This window comes from Hyaena hyaena, unplaced genomic scaffold (genome assembly GCF_003009895.1).
Source record: "Hyaena hyaena isolate Hyena2069 unplaced genomic scaffold, ASM300989v1 scaffold_2, whole genome shotgun sequence".
Taxonomy (NCBI): domain Eukaryota; kingdom Metazoa; phylum Chordata; class Mammalia; order Carnivora; family Hyaenidae; genus Hyaena; species Hyaena hyaena.
The window spans coordinates 3,960,469-3,976,190 of record NW_024080634.1 but is presented as its reverse complement, the minus strand read 5'-3'; the positions used below and the strand labels follow the sequence as shown (position 1 = coordinate 3,976,190).

The window sequence follows — 15,722 nt, the reverse complement described above, 5'->3', positions numbered from 1 at the left end:
GTGGCTCCTATGCTATAGGGTAAAATCAAAGAAGGAACCCATCGCCGCGGTAAAAAAAAACAAACCCGTCCCTGAGGAAAGGCCCTGGGAGGTACCAGTGAAGTCCTACCTCACTCCCTAAGAGGCAATCTCTCCTGTTGGAATGATGACAGTGACTTCAGCTAGATCTCAGGACAGGCTGATGGAGTGCACACAGGTGCCTTCCACAGAGAGGCTGTCAGTAGACTGGGTGAGAGGGGCCACTCGTCACCAATGTTTCATCCATCCCGCAATCTGAAGAGAAGGGGCTCACCGGTCTATAGACCCTGTTGGTTGGTAATCTTCTTGGGAGCTTCCCACGTGTAATCTGAAACCCACCCCAATGCAGAGGGAGGGGAGGGATCAAAGAAAGACACAGGCTACCCCAGACCGGTAAGTGCCAGGTTTCATAAGCAAAGGAACTTAGATACAAGGCTTGTCTTGGGTGGCAGAGAGACAGACGGCTCGGGGACCCAGCCACCAGATCTTAAAAGTTGATAAAGAGGCCCTAACTGGGTTCAGTCACAGGTACCACACAACTATCCTCAACACCGCATCACCGTCTCAAGGTTGTGTCCTTGAAGCAGTCTCTGAGAGCAGGAAAAGCCAGGGGAACCCACATTCCAAGGAGGGGGGGGGGAGTGAGGAGCCTCCGAGTGTCCGGGGCCAGCCCACAGGTCAGTGGGCGGTCAGTTCTTTTCAGCGACCTTCCCCAACTGGTGCAGACCCCGCTCTGGTGCTTGTGCCCTAGAAGCCGGCCGGCGGGGCTCCTCCTGTCATCCTGCAGTTAAAAGACTTCGACACAGAAGAGAGAAGGGGGTCTTCAAGTGGGAGACCCAAGGCCAGAAGTATAATTATCATCTTCCACGCTGAGTTTCTCCTCTGTGCCAGGCAGAGGTCAGGCACCATCCTAGCTTCCCAAGACCTCTGACAGGAAGCTGTTTATATCACCTTTCTCTACAGGAGGATTTGGAGAGTGACTCCCCCAAGGCCACAGCGATGGAAGGGACAGCACTGAAACGTAGACCACACATCCTGGCTTGTGACACCACACTTCTTCTGCACCCATCGTCAGTCTCTGATGGCCCCAAGAGGGCCCAAGTGACAGCCTGTCTTCTTGGATAATCATTGAGGTCTGGTTTCTAGGACCTTCCTGAGGCTTGCCAGCATGGCTGCCCTTAGCTACTCTAAGGCACCCACATCCTTAGCTTAAATTCCCTCCTGTTTAAACTGGCTCCAGATGCTTCCGTTACTTGCACCCAGGAGAATCCCAACTCACATAAAACCCACACAGGTGAGGGGCACCTGGGTGGCTCAGTCAGTTGAGCGTCCAACTTCGGCTCAGGTCATGATCTCACGGTTCATGAGTTCAAGCCTCACGTCAGGCTCTGTGCTGACAGCTGAGAGCCTGGAGCCTGCTTTGGATTCTGTGTCTTTCTTTCTCTCTGCTCCTCCCCCACTTGTCCTCTGCCTCTTTCTCTCTAAAAAATAAATACACATTAAAAAAAAAAACCCACACGAACACAGGTGTCAGCTACCTTGAAAGAGGAGTTAGAATGATGTGGAAGCCAGGGAATTTTCTAAATCCGGAAAGGCAAAGGAACCAAATTCCAATATCTCTCTTAAAACCTAGTTTATAACTCTAGGTTTACTGGTTTAAGAAGCATCAGAAGATCTTAAAAGACAACAGGGAGGGGTGCCTGGGTGCCTCAGTCAATTAAATGTCTGACTTCAGTTCAGCTCATGACCTCACAGTTTGTAGGTTCAAGCCCCATGTCGGGCTCCGTGCTGACAGCTCAGAGCCTGAAGCCTGCTTCAGATCCTGTGTCTCCCTCTGTCTCTGCCTCTACCCCACTCATGCTCTACCCCACTCATGCTCTTTGATGTTTGAAATAATAAACATCAAAAAAAGTTTTTTAAATTGTTTAAAAAAAGAGTGGATTTTAGAATGAAACTTGATTATGTTTGATCAGAAAAAAAACCAAAACGAAAACAAAATAACAACGAAGCAACATATTTTTATTTGTTTTATGGGAGGTAACAAAACAGAAATTTTCGAGTGAGTTATTTAAGGGATTTACTCCTCTGAGCACCGTTTGGAAGAGTTCATTCTTTGTGACAGCAAACACTCAGAGGGACAGCTACTTGCCTTCTATCTTAAATAAAATGTTTAAATGTCTATAATTTCTCAACAGTGTGCAGAAATGCCATTGGTTCATTTAAGAAGCATTCAGCGAGAGCCTACTGCACACAGGCCCCTTCAATTTCCAGAACAGAATAGAAAGCAATCGAAAGTGTCATACAGTGAAATTTTCCCACCTGGCAAAGAATAGGCTGTCATCTCCACGCACAGGGATGTTTGCAGAGCTGGGCTGCTTTAAATGTAAGAGACAGATGCTCAGAACAAAAATAATCAAACATGGCTTTCTGCGTGCCTTTTCTTTTATATTTGGTGATTACAATGGCCGGCACGAAGGAAGGGTTAGGGGATGAGAATGAATAGGAAATGGTAGGATATATTAATGAAAATGAGTCCCTTCTCTCATTTGAAAAAAAAAAAAAAAGAATCTGTAAGAGCCACTCTTCTCCCTTGTTGATTCCTTTCCCTTTGGGAGCCAAGGAGAGGGGAAGGCTTCCTATTAGATGCCCCACTGGAGAGCAGGATGGGTATTAGATTCCATTGCCACAGTTAGAAAAAGAGAGACAGGTAACAGTTCCCAGAGCACGTGTTAGGACTTTTGTATATGTTTGATGGTAGACTGGCTCATAAGAGATTGCCCCCAAGTTTAATTGGCTTTGCCCCTAGAAACGTCTGGAAACTTCAGCAGCACGTTCTGCTTAGTTTCTACCTATGCCATTGACAGCACACTTTCCCTGTTTTTCGCCTCCCTGGGAGAGGCCACTGATCATTAGCATTAGTGTCTGCGAAAGCGTAAGACTCAGGCGTCTGCCTTTTTTAAATTATAAGGCATGACAAAGATGGCAGTTACTATAAAAGTTTATTTTCTTTTTTTAAATTTAATTATTTTTTTGTATTTATTTTTGAGAGAGAGAGACAGACAGAGAGACAAGAGCATGAGCAGGGCAGAGAGAGGGAGGCACAGAATCCAAAGCAGGCTCCAGGCTCTGAGCTGTCAGCACAGAGCCCCACGTAGGACTCGAACTCACGAACTGTGGATACAATGACCTGAGTCGAATTCAGATGCTTAACCGACTGACCCACACAGGCATCCCCTGAAAGTTTATTTTCTAAGTGGAAGAAAGAATCTGATATTTTATGACGAAGCGTGCGTGGAACCCCGCGCATGCCCCTTGATCCAGATCTTAACACTCTTCATTGAGAGAGTCCGTCTATCTCTCAAGCAGCAGGCCCAGGGCTCGCCCTGCATATGTGAGAGTGTGCCCTTCCTCAGGGTCGTCACCCTGCCTCCCATTGTGAACCACAAGCACCTTCTACCTTTGCTCTCAAATTCCTACCTCTCCCATCCCTTCGTTTCTTTTCCTCTGCTTTCCTTTCCCCTCCTCTCCTTTCCCCCCACTGTTTTTCTTTGGTTCCTTCCCATTTTTCTGTGTCCTGGAGTCCCACAGGGCAGAGGGAGCACAGGGTGAGAGCCGGGTTGGTGTTCTGCTGTGCCGTTTGCTGCCTGCTTGCTTGTGGGAAGGTCATTCAATCTCTTAGAGTCTCAGATCTAGGAATCGGGAGTAATAATACCTGTTTGTGGGGATTATGTCATCTAGTTTAGGGGTTCACCCATTAATTAAAAGCTACCTAAATGAAATCGGTATTATTATTGGAATTGCACAGACAACAAGGAGAAAAGGTCGCCGGCTTTACTTTGCTGCCGGAGACAGAGAGGAGAGATACAGTGGTGGGAATCCAGAGTCACTGAAGGAATGTATGACTTTGTCTGCTGAGTGTTCATAATGACTGAGTGCATCCCAAAGTCAATCACAGTAACTTTGTCTTTCCCACTTGCATGAGGTTGAACTTGTGCTTTTCTCTCTTAGTGCAGCACCTGGTCCGCTCTGGGTACATTTCAGGTTTCTTTTTCCTAGTGCGCTTTTTTTCATCCGCATTGTCCACAGGCGCCCTCTGATTGCTCTAAGGGCTTAGGGTAAGCCAGGATTGAAAGAGCATCCTGTCCTAAGGGTGATGACAACATGGACCCACCCAGCAACCGTTTGGCTGGGTGTTGTTTTTCCAAAACCGCTGTCTCCTCCCCTTTCTTATCCTTTTCAGAATGTCTGGCCAAGTTCACGGAGAGTTTTTGACTCTGCAGCGGCACCCACTCTGCCACAATCCATCTCACCCCTTGTGGCCTTTATCACATTCTCTTTTCTGTAAATTCTAGCTTTATCGAGATATAATTCACATACCATAAAATCCACTCTTGAAAGTACAATTCATTGACTTTTAGTATATTCACGGAGCTGTGCACACATCACTACAGTCCAATTTTAGACCGTTTTTTTCATCCCCTGTAGCGCTGTGCTGTGCCTTCTCTCCTCCCCCACCCCTGACCACCATTCATCTCCTTTCCATGTCTATGGATTTGCCTCTCTTGCACATTTCCTATAAATGGAATCATACAGTATGTGGCTTTTTGTGACTGGCTTCTTTCACTTTGCATAATGTTTTCAAGGTTCACGGTGTTGTAATATGCATCAGAATGTCTTCCCTTTTTTTTTTTTTAGTTAGTTAGCATATAGTGCAACAAAGATTTAGGGAGTAGATTCTTTACTGCCCCTCGCCCACTTAGCCCATCCCCTCTCCCACAGCCCCTCCAGTAACCCTCTGTCTATTCTCCATATTTAAGAGTCTGTTATGTTTTCTCCTCCTCCCTGTTTTTATATTATTTTTGCTTCCTTTCCCTTATGTTCATCTGCTTTGTATCTTAAAGTCCCCATATGAGTGAACTCATATGATATTTGTCTTTCTCTGGTTGACTAATTTCGCTCAGCATAATATCCTCTAGTTCCATCCACGTAGTTGCAAATGGCAAGATTTCATTCTTTTTGATTGCAGAGTAATACTCCATCGTATATATGTACCACATCTTCTTTATCCATTCATCCATCAGTGGACATTTGGGCTCTTCCCATACCTTGGCTATCGTTTATAGCTCTGCCATAAACATTGGAGTGCATGTGCCCCTTCAAAACAGCACACCTGTATCCCTTGGATAGATACCTAGTAGTGCAATTGCTGTGTCATAGGGTAGTTCTTTTTTTAATTTTTTGAGGAACCTCCATACTGTTTTCCAGAGTGACTGCACCAGTTTGCATTCCCAAGAACTTCATCCTTTCTTATGGTTGAATAATATTCCATTACATGGCTATCCATCTCCCTTACCCATTCATCTGCTGATGAATGAATATTCGGGGTTATTTCCACCTTGGGGCTCTTTTTAATAATGATGCTCCGAACCTTTGAATATTAGTTTTGTGTGGACATATGTTTTCATTTTTGTTGGGTTTGTACCTAGGAAAGGAATTGTTGAGTCCTGCAGTAACTGCGTTTAACTTTTCGAGGAACTTCCAAACTGTTTTTCCAAAGTGACCGCACCATTTTACATTCCCACCGGCAGTGTAGGATGGTTCCTATATTTCTCAAACCTCATATCGTATTCTATTTTATGAATTATCTCTGCATGCTTGTTACTACTCCACTTGGATTTAAGCTCCCCCTGACCACAAACATCTCTGTAAGACATGGCATGTTCTTAATAAATCTCAGCTGTTAGCTGGATAGATAGACTTTTTAATACAATCAGTTACAGTTCTTAACTACATCGTCAAGCGTTCCTTAGGAGAAAAGACAGGTCTAATTTCACACCTTCCAAAGAACTCTACACAGGAACAGTTACCAAGTATTGGGCCCTTACTGGATTCATAGCATATATGACCTCATTTTTCAGATGAAGAAACTGAAATTCAGGTTACTCGTCCAAGTAATTAAGAGCAAAGCTGAAATTCAGACCCAGGCTTTCACTGTACCACGCTGTCTTTCACAGTGCAGGAATTCTACCTATTTTGCAAGGGGAGAGAGAGAGGCTTATTTGAAAATTTGTGCTTGCCCTCTGTAATCTCCCCAAAGGTAGGGACCAATGTTTTGCATCTTTCATTATCTCCTCTTGTGCATAGCACATAGTGGTAACTCAGAAATTTACTTCTGATTATATAAACTTTGAACAATGATATTATGACTAATAAGCTGAAATATAACAGTAAGGTATTGTCACGATCTAGGTCAATCCTTATTGCGACTATATGTGATAATATACGGTAAGCATCTAACCACTTGCCAATGGCCACGGAGCCACAGCCAAAACTGGATCCCGCTGAAATCCCCCAAAGTTGGCCTTTGTGCCTCAAGGCGTCACCGCCTGGGAACCAGAGAAGCGCCGCCTCTCCAGCTACCATCCCGGCCCCCAAGACACAACCTTGCGCCATTCAGCTGACACCAGCTGTCGGAAAAGCGGAACTGGTTTATGAGGCCCTTGCCCCTAACCAGCATGGCCACCCTGAGGCTTCAGGGTGAGGGCAGCCGAATGAGGATCACGTGAGGAGAATCCGGTTCCTTTATTGGCTTTCCCTCCTGGAAGGGCGGGATACAATAACGCAGCGGGGGGGCCGGCTTAAAGGGCCCGCGGCTGAGTCCTCCCGACTCCGCCCCCGGGGCTGGGCGGGGCCGGCGCGCGGAGGCCGCGTCCGGGGGAGCCGTGGTGACCGCCGCCGGCTGAGACGCGAGCCCAAGGGGGTTAACCGCCGAGCCGGCGCGCGGGAGAGCGCGAGGATCGCGCGCGCGAGCCCGGCTCCGCCGACGGGGGCGCACAGGGGCGCGCGGGCTCGGGCGCGGGGATGGAGGACGCCGTGGCCGGGCCCCGGCTCCGGGCGGCGGCCGAGGCGGCCGAGGCGCGGGCGCAGCCGGGGGTGACGCTGCGGCCCTTCGCGCATTTCTCGGCGGCGGCGGAGGCCGACGAGGGCGGCGGCGACTGGAGCTTCATCGACTGCGAGATGGAGGAGGTGGACCTGCGAGACCTGCCCAGCGCCACCATCGCCTGCCACCTGGACCCGCGCGTGTTCGTGGACGGCCTGTGCCGGGTGAGGGCCGGGCCGGGCGGGCCGTCGGGTGGAGGGCGGACACTTGTTGCCCGGAGGAGGCGGCGCGGGTCCCGGCCGGCGCAGGGCAGCCTCTGCAGCCCGGGCCACCGGCGGGGCCGGGAGGAGACCCTCGGGGACGCGGCGACGCCCCCTGCCGCGGTCCACCCACGGCCCGGTGGGCGGGGGCGCGCTCCCGACGGGTCCCGGGTCCCCGGGCACCTGCGGGGCCGCGCGCGCATCCTGCATAGGTATTGCTTTGAGCGCCTCGCCTTTGACGGTGGCTGGTCACCGCCTCCCAGAGACACTCCTACCCCCGGTGTCCACTCGGGTGTCCAGCTGGGGTTGGGGGGAGTGAAGTACGAGATAATCACGGGATGAATTAGCACCCGGGGCGTCTGGGAGCTCGCATTGCCGTCCCTGGGGCATGTATGGTAGCTTGGCACTTGTTTGGGGAAGGGGCTCCCCTCATTCATACGGAGGATGAAACAGACGCGGAGCGGCGACGTGACTCACTGTTCATAAATAGGACAGCGTCTCTGCATTCTCAATCTGCACTATTGGAAGAAAAACCAATGTTTGGGTGAGGATCTGTGGTTGCTCATTATCCTGTGGCTGGCCAGTTTCGGTCGAACGGTGTTGGGGGGAAGGGACCCATTCTCTAGGCCTTTAGAACAGTCAGGAATCTTGCTCCCTGAAGGGGTGACACACCACCATAGGGACCCTCTGATACATGGGGCGTTGATTTTTTTTTTAAATCCACCCAGTTTAGAAACTTAGGAGGGTGAGGGGGCAGGTATGAGTAATCAATGGAGGTGGCAGGGAGGAGGAATTTATTTCCAATCTGCAGTTCGCCTGCAGGATGGAATTTGGACAACGCAGGTGTCGCAGAATAAAGGCTGTCTTTAAGAGATATGACTGGTGAGGGGAGCAGCTGTCAAAAAAGCGCGATGCTTTCCATGCTTGGCTCTGGGTCTGTGTATACTGTCTATGAACTTGTAGTTGGAGGCTGCTGCCAAGAGGTACACCACTGTGGAACCGGGAATGGTGTGCTTGCGTCCCATTTCTTTGTGATTTCTGTGCCCATCCACTTTCAGAAAGGATTACAAGGGCCGTGTGCTTAGGCGAGTCCCTGTGGCATGCTTTCTAAAGCAACAGTTGTCGTAAGTGCGGGGTCTCACTCGTCTTCCTCTAACACCTTTTCGCTTCCTGCAGCCAAGGTCTAGCTAGTACATCGAGCCTCTTTCCTAGGGGTCTGAGGCTGTCTTTCTAATGGAGCAAGGTCAGGTCATGTAAGACTGTGCTTATTTGCTTGGGCGTCCAGCAATTCGTAGTTTTCCAGTTTTCCCAGTAAGTGTGGGGGACATTCCTGAAGTTGCTTTGTATGATACTTTGTCCACTTGGCTAGCTATTCATTTTAATAAACCTCAGAGACCCTGCGTGGGCCAGGCACTGTTCTAGGCTCTTGAGGGCACAGCAGTGAATGGAACAGCAGCCGTGCCTTTCGGGGCTGACCTTTTTGTTGGCGGCGACAATGAACCAATATTAAATATGTCAGGAGGTGACAGTGCTATAGGGAAAAGTAAGACGGAGGAGATGGGGAGGAGGATTGATGTTTTAATCATGATGATCAGAGAAGAGCCTACTAACGAGGGGATATTTTGAACAGACATTGGCCAACATTCATTCATTCATTTATTCTTTTGCTGTTTATTGAATGCTTCCTATGTCCCAGGCACTGTTTTCGGCCCCGTGAGTAGAGTGGCGAACACAGCGAGCTTCCCACTGATGTTTTAGTGACCGGGGAGGGGTTAGATAACAGGGAAAGAAGGGAACAAGGTAATTTCGGATGGCATGGAGTGCAACGGAGAAATTAACAAAGAATAATATGCTAGAGAGTCACCAAGAAGCAGACAGGGGCCGAGTCAGAATCAGTCCTCACGGGGACACTGTGGTGGTTCAAGAGGTTTTAGTAAAGGGCTGATTAATTGGAGCGGGACCCAGAGGGTCAGCCCCAGGGTGTGGGATGGAGGGGAGGAAGTAGTGTTGCTGGAGCCTGAAGAGACACAGATGTGAAGGGTGGAACTTAGATGCTGTCGTGGGGACTGGCAGGGAGGAGGTACCCCCACTCGCCCTGGCTTTCTGATCTCATCGGCTGAACCCAGCTGGCAGCCAGGAGGCTGGGGGGCGGGGGGGGGTGCATAATACAGTCCATAGGTGGCACAACCTGCCAGAGCCCAGAGAAGGGTAGGGAGGGCAGAGGATGGCCCTGGGGACAGGGCCTGCAAAGCAGACGTGCAGAGAGGAGTCAGCATGGGGCCACTTTAGATCGAGTGGCCCCGAATGGTCTCTCTGCACAGCTCGGACTGGGCTGCCAGGAGAACTGCTCTCGTGTAGATTCTGCGTGGCTGGCATCCAGGCACAGGGAACAGCAGATATAGGAGTTTTAGGGCAGCAGTGAACTGAGTTCAGAAGGCATGCAGGGGCCCTCATGGCCGCGTGGGAGACGGTCGGGGGAGATCGAGGTTCGACACAGCCGGGGAAGGGTTCCATGCGGGGCCTTGGCGGCCATGGCAAGGAATCAGATGTAGTTCCGACAGCCAGGCTGCGTGGAGCAGGTCTCTTGGACGAGGACAGTGGGTGGTCAGGAGAGGAAGCAGGGAGACCCCTTGGGCGGCTCTTACCTTTCATTGTCTCGGGGAGCTTTGGAAGTGTTTGAACTCCGGTGGGGGTGTTGGACGCTGGAGATGGAGCAAAGGACAGAGCCTCGGCTTGAGCCTGTCTGGATGGGGGTGTTCAGAATGGGGGTGGGGGAGCTCTATGCGGTTTGCTGGTTTGGTTGCACATCCACAGGCTCCTGTAAGATGTCAAACAGTTGGTGAAGATGCAAAATTCTCTGGGCTCTCTGAGGCCCTGAAGGCAAATAGTTCTGAAAAACTAGGCAGCAGCGAGAGCAGAAATCCCTGTGTGGCCTTTGGTGAGCCTTCCAGCAAAAAAAATTTCTCCTTTAGCTAAAATCGGGCCTGTAGGTGGGAAGGTGTGGCTTCTGCCAGCCTTATTATTCTAAAGGCCATTCTCTCCCCCTGTGAGCCTGATCACCCAAGGGTGGTGTAATGAAAATGTCCTTCTACTTCGGGTCCGTGTGGTCTGACCCCTAGTGGTCATGCTGCTAACTGCATTGCTGACAGAAGGCACAGCTTTGTGGGTTGTGGGGGGGGGGGGGGGGGGGGGGGTGTTTGGTGGTCCCCTCTCCTTCATCAGTCTCTTGGAGGGTCACCTGGTTGTGTGATGGTGGCTTAGCCTGTTAGGGGCCGCAAGAACAAAATGCCACAGACTGGGTTGCTTATAAGCAACAAATATGGGGCGCCTGGGTGGCTCAGTCCATTGAGCGTCCGACTTCGGCTCAGGTCATGATCTCGCAGTTCTTGAGTTCGAGCCTTGCGTCAGGCTCTGCGCTGACAGCTCAGAGCCCGGAGCCTGCTTCAGATTCTGTGTCTCCTTCTTTCTCTGCCCCTCCCCTATCCTCAATCTGTCTCTCTCAAAAATAAAATAAACATAAAAAATTAAAAAATAAAATAAAAAAATAAACAACAGACATTTATTCCTCACGTTCTGGAGGCCAGCTTGGTCGGGTGACAGCCCTCTTCTGGGATGCAGACCTCTCGCTGTGTCCTGACGCAGTAAGCAGGGATGAGGGAGCTGGCGCGGGGGACTCTTTCATAAGGACACTGGTCCCAGCCAGAGGGCTCCACCCTCTACCTCAATACCCCCCTAAAGGCCTCATCTCCTAATACCGTCACCTTCAGGAATTCGGATGTCGGTGGTATGAACCTGGGTGGGACATAGGCACCCAGACCATGGCAGACGCTACCTGGGCTCATATTATTCTCTGACCTCAGTCCCGAAAGAAAGAAATCGACCCGAGGCCAGGATTCATTGGAGAATTTATATCAGAGGCCATTTTCTAACTCTTAACAGGCCTGATGTGTAAAACTTGTTTCCATTAGCTGGGTCATCCTCCATGCTGTAAATAACGTATAATGAACGTGTTCATTAAATGCTTATCTAAAACCCAAGTGAAGCTGTGTGGTCATTAATTTCAAGTAACATTACTAGAGGTTTGGCCCATTACAAATGAATGAAGACTTTTATGAAAGTAAGGTTAGCTCCTGTTGTGCAAATGTTAATGTAGCATATCCTGTGACCATTCTGTTTTTGCAAAACTGTTTTCTTCTTACTGAGAAAGCAAAGCAGTGCTTGGAACCAGTAAGTACAGGTGCTTTGGCTTGTAGGCAGCGGTCTGTTGGTTCCCTGGAATAAGAGACTTTATGCGGGCCTCATCAAGCTACCTAGAAACCTAGAGGAGGTCTCGCATAATAGTCTGTGAGTTTCCAGGCAGCAAATACAGTTCCATACGGTAATAGAAATGAGTACCGCTTTCTCTGTTGTCTGAAACATGAATGCATATTTGATTTTTTTTAATGTTTATTGATTTTTGAGAGAGAGAGGGAGAGCAGGGTAGGGGCAGAGAGGGGAGGACAGAGGGTCTGAAGCGGGCTCTGTGCTGACAGCAGACAGCCCGATGCGAGGCTTGAACTCACAAATCACGAGATCCTGACCTGAGCGGAAGCCAGATGCTCCACTGACTGAGCCACCCACCCAGGCGCCCCTGCATTTAGATTGATAGAGCTTTACCCTAAGGCTAAGTCAGAACATATCAATCATCAAAAAAAGTTCCTCTTCTCTAGTGAATAAACTCACCTTCCTTAAAATGGGTGCCCACTTAAGATTTGTGATACGGACATGACTTTCTTTTCATGACAGGAAATATTCTGAGAGCCATACGAGGGGTTTGAGTGGTGGCTTTGATTTCTCTGTATCAGTGAAGACCCCACGCAGATCGCATCCTAGCTACACGAGAGTCCCTAGGGAGCTCTGAACTTGTCCAGACGCACGCCACCCCGACCAGCTGCAGTCTCAGGGGCTGGGAACCCCTTGGAAAGAACTGCCTGGAAAGCTCCCCCCAGGTGATTCTAGTTGAGAGTCAAGGTTGAGGACCGTTGTCCTACCTGGATGGCGTTTTGCCTGACCAGAGGCGTCGTTCTGCCATGAGAAGATCATTGAGTAATTGGCCACTGGGTTCCCTTTGGAGCTGGCCCTGTGCCTTGATTTCCTCACGTCAGAACTAGGAGTCGGGCTCCCGGGCTGGCACCTCCCTTCTCTGACTGGTGTTTGACCTCGTAGCTGGAAGGCAGGCTGATTGGCTGTCCGCCCTGTAGCCCGAGCCTTTGGGAGGTGACACGGGATCCGGGCGTGTGCTTTAACATGGGGTTGCCTCCCCTGGCCTCCGTGCGCACCCCCTTCCGCTGCCACTCCGTCTCCAGCCTGAAGTCACGTGCTGGGCTTGTCTTCCCAGAACTGGGTTTTGTAGACAGGATAGCATTCAGTAGTGATTCGATGACGGAGACGGTTTGTGTGCCCCGGGGTCGCATGGCTGATGGGCATAGTTTCTGCTCCCAAGATTGCGGGCACTTGGCTGTGCCTCTGCCCGTTCCCAAGCCAGTCAGTGGCAGCGTGTCGTGAGATGGGCCGTGCCAGCTGGACAGTGGCAGTCGGGTTCCGCTGTTGTGTCAAGTCCAGGCGTTCTCAGGCCACTTTCAGCTTTCACCCCAGTGTCACAGGCATGTGGCTTCTCAAACTCAAACCATGCGTAAAACGGCTCCGACACCCCCCCCCCCAAAGAGTACAGAGACGGTAAACCAATATGGTATGGTTTAATTTCTTGGGAAATGTTCAGAACATTCTATGTTTAAAAAAAACATACACACCCAGCCATGTGTTTGATACGTGCCAAGTTTATTTTAGAATTTATTCACTATACCCCTAATTTTAGAATTTCTGACTCTTACATAAGTCAAATGATTTTTCATATCTGTGAGGTTCATTGGGTCCCTGCCCATCACTCCTGCGCGAGCCAGCGTGCGAGTCCCCATCAGTCGGGTCCCCTGCCAGCACGCGCTCCGCGGCCGTAACTTCCAGTGTCATTGCCCGCAGCCGGGGCTTTCCGAGCCCCGCAACGACAACGACAGAAGGGAACAAAAGACAAGTCGGCTTTGTGAGAGAACAGAGAAGCTAGAGCAGAGGCTGTTAGAGTCTGATTCCCGTGTGTCTGTCTCAGGCTGCGTTCGTTCTCTCTTCCCTTTTGAAAAAGGTCCTCAGACGATCGAGTCCACTCTTTTCATCCCTGCCGTCTGAGGGGGCCCATTTGCCCTGTTCTGTGACCGCATCACTCCTGGGAGGTGACAGCCAGCTGGGCACACACAGCAGTGTGCGTGTTGGTGGTGGCACCGATAGACACCACCCCCGCAACCCCGTACGCATTTTCTGTGCCGATTGTTAGGAGCCATTTCAAGGACTGGAGGGCCAGTGTCAGTCATTTGAAATACAATTCGGTTGTGATGGAGAATTTTTTTCTTTTCTCTTTTTCTTTTTTTTTTTTTAATGTGTATTTATTTTTGAGACAGACAGAGCATGAGCAGGGGAGGGGCAGAGACAGAGGAAGATGCAGGCTCCAGGCTCTGAGCTGTCAGCACAGAGCCCCACGCAGGTCTCGAACTCATGAATCTAGAGATCATGACCTCAGCTGAAGTCAGATGCTTAACCGACTGAGCCACCCAGGTGCCCCTATTTATTTTTTTTAACCTCAAAAGATTTCATTGGGCTTAGTATGCTCCCTTCCCCATTGACGTCTGCAAGAGAAGAGGCAGTGCAGCGTGATAGCAGTGGGCGTGGATCAGAAGCAAAACCTTCACCACATGCTTACATGGTGGGAGTCTGAGGAAGCTGTTTCTCCCACCGTGCCTCAGTTTCCCTGCCTGTAAAGTGGGAGTGGTGATAGTGAGCACATGTCATGATGTACATAAAAGGCTTGTCACTGACAGAGTAAACTTTTACTACTGCTTTGCAACAAACTAACTCAAAAGATGGTAGTTTGTTTATTTATTTATTTAGAGAGGCAGGGAGGGCAGAGAGAGTGAGGGAGACGGAATCCCATGCAGGCTCCACGTGGTCAGTGCAGAGCCCTACATGGGGCTCAAACTCACAAACCATAAGATCATGACCCGAGCCGAAATCAAGAGCTGAATGCTTAACTGACTGAGCCACCCAGGCACCCCTCTACTTTATTTTAAAGCTAATAAAGTAGTTCCCATTCATTAACGTGAACTACTTTCTGTGTAATATATTTCTTCTCCTCTTACAAGAACCCTGTGCAATAGGTGCAATAACATCCCCATTGCAAAGATGTGGAGACTGAGACTAGCCGAGGCCAAGTTGCCTGTCCCAGGTCACATAGCCAGGAAAGTGCCAGTCCTCTGATTCAGGCCTCGTTTTGGCAACCTCCAGAGCCCGGGCCCTAGTCATCTTACAGAGTGCGGCAGTGCACATGAATTTTTCGTATCTTTCACATCGTATGGAAACCCCAGGGCCGCTCTGTGAAGAAAGGATTTTTATCCACAGGAAACGGAGGTTCAGATGAGTTACAGCTCTGTTACCCCTTCAGCCCTTTGTTTACACTTGACAGATGTATCTGAGTGCTCTTGGTGCATCAGTGGCAGCCGTAGTGATGTTCTTGTGTTGAAGCAGAAGGCAGAGCCTGGGTGCTGGGGCCAGAAAGGCCTGGATTTGAATCTGGGCTACATCACTTCACTCATTCATTCATTATCTATTCCACAAATATTTCCCGGATGCCTATTTTGAGCGCTGTGCTGGTTTCAGGACCAACCAGGGGGCCCCAGGTGAGTCTGCCACCCTCCCCAAGGCCCGGCCTGCTCGGTTGCAGAGTGAAGACAGTCATCCCCACCCCATGGTAATGGTGAAGGCAGCATGGGGAGGGGGGAAGCAGCCCTCGACAGCCCTTGGTGAGTGACAGACACCAGCCATCCCTGCCTTATGGGGCTCACAGGGTAGCAGCGAAGACACCAAATTCACTTTTTATTCCTGTGTGTATGGTCAATATGACCAAAGTGCTTAGTAGGTCTACAAAAAAACCACATGTCATTGGCCAAGTTACTTAACCAAACCTCAGTGAGCAGGTTGAATTGGATAATCTCTGTGAGGCCAACTCTGGCCCTCGAAGTGATATGGCTGGCTTTATACTCTTCTATCAGCGGCACATGGCTGGAGCATGGCTCATTTGTCCCTTGCTCCTGAGCATGCCCACATGTTAATAAGTCAGACTTTTCCAAGCAGGAAGTTGCTCAAGAACGGAATTTCTCTCATGTGAATGTACATTTCTTCCATCTGACTTTCCCAGGTATCCACCTGGAGGGGAGGCAGAACCTGGCCTCTCCTCATCCCTGGTTTTCAGCTATGACCCTTTAACAAAAAGATTAATAAGAGAAAAAACAGACCATTATGCGTGCCGTGCGGATCACAAGGGAGAAGCCTCAGCGAAATGGAACTCGGCTTATCAATCCTCTTGAACAAAGAACAACATATTTGTAGAGGAGCGGCAGCGCAGGGCGGAGAAAGCCATTTCAGGATCCCAAGGGCAGCTGACTGGAAAGGTAAAGATGTGGGAGGAAGCTGATGGACTAAGTTTC

At 50.0% G+C, this 15,722-nt stretch overlaps 1 protein-coding gene across 1 annotated transcript in view; it reads left to right on the top strand.

The window, feature by feature from the left end:
• The first annotated feature begins 6,864 nt into the window (after positions 1 to 6,864).
• Positions 6,865 to 15,722, top strand: part of RCAN1 (regulator of calcineurin 1) — a 95,158-nt gene continuing 86,300 nt past the window's right edge. The window contains exon 1 of the mRNA XM_039228501.1: positions 6,865 to 7,122. Within this exon, the coding sequence (XP_039084432.1) occupies positions 6,880 to 7,122 (243 nt within the window). The 5' untranslated portion in view covers positions 6,865 to 6,879. The remainder of the gene's footprint in view (positions 7,123 to 15,722) is intronic.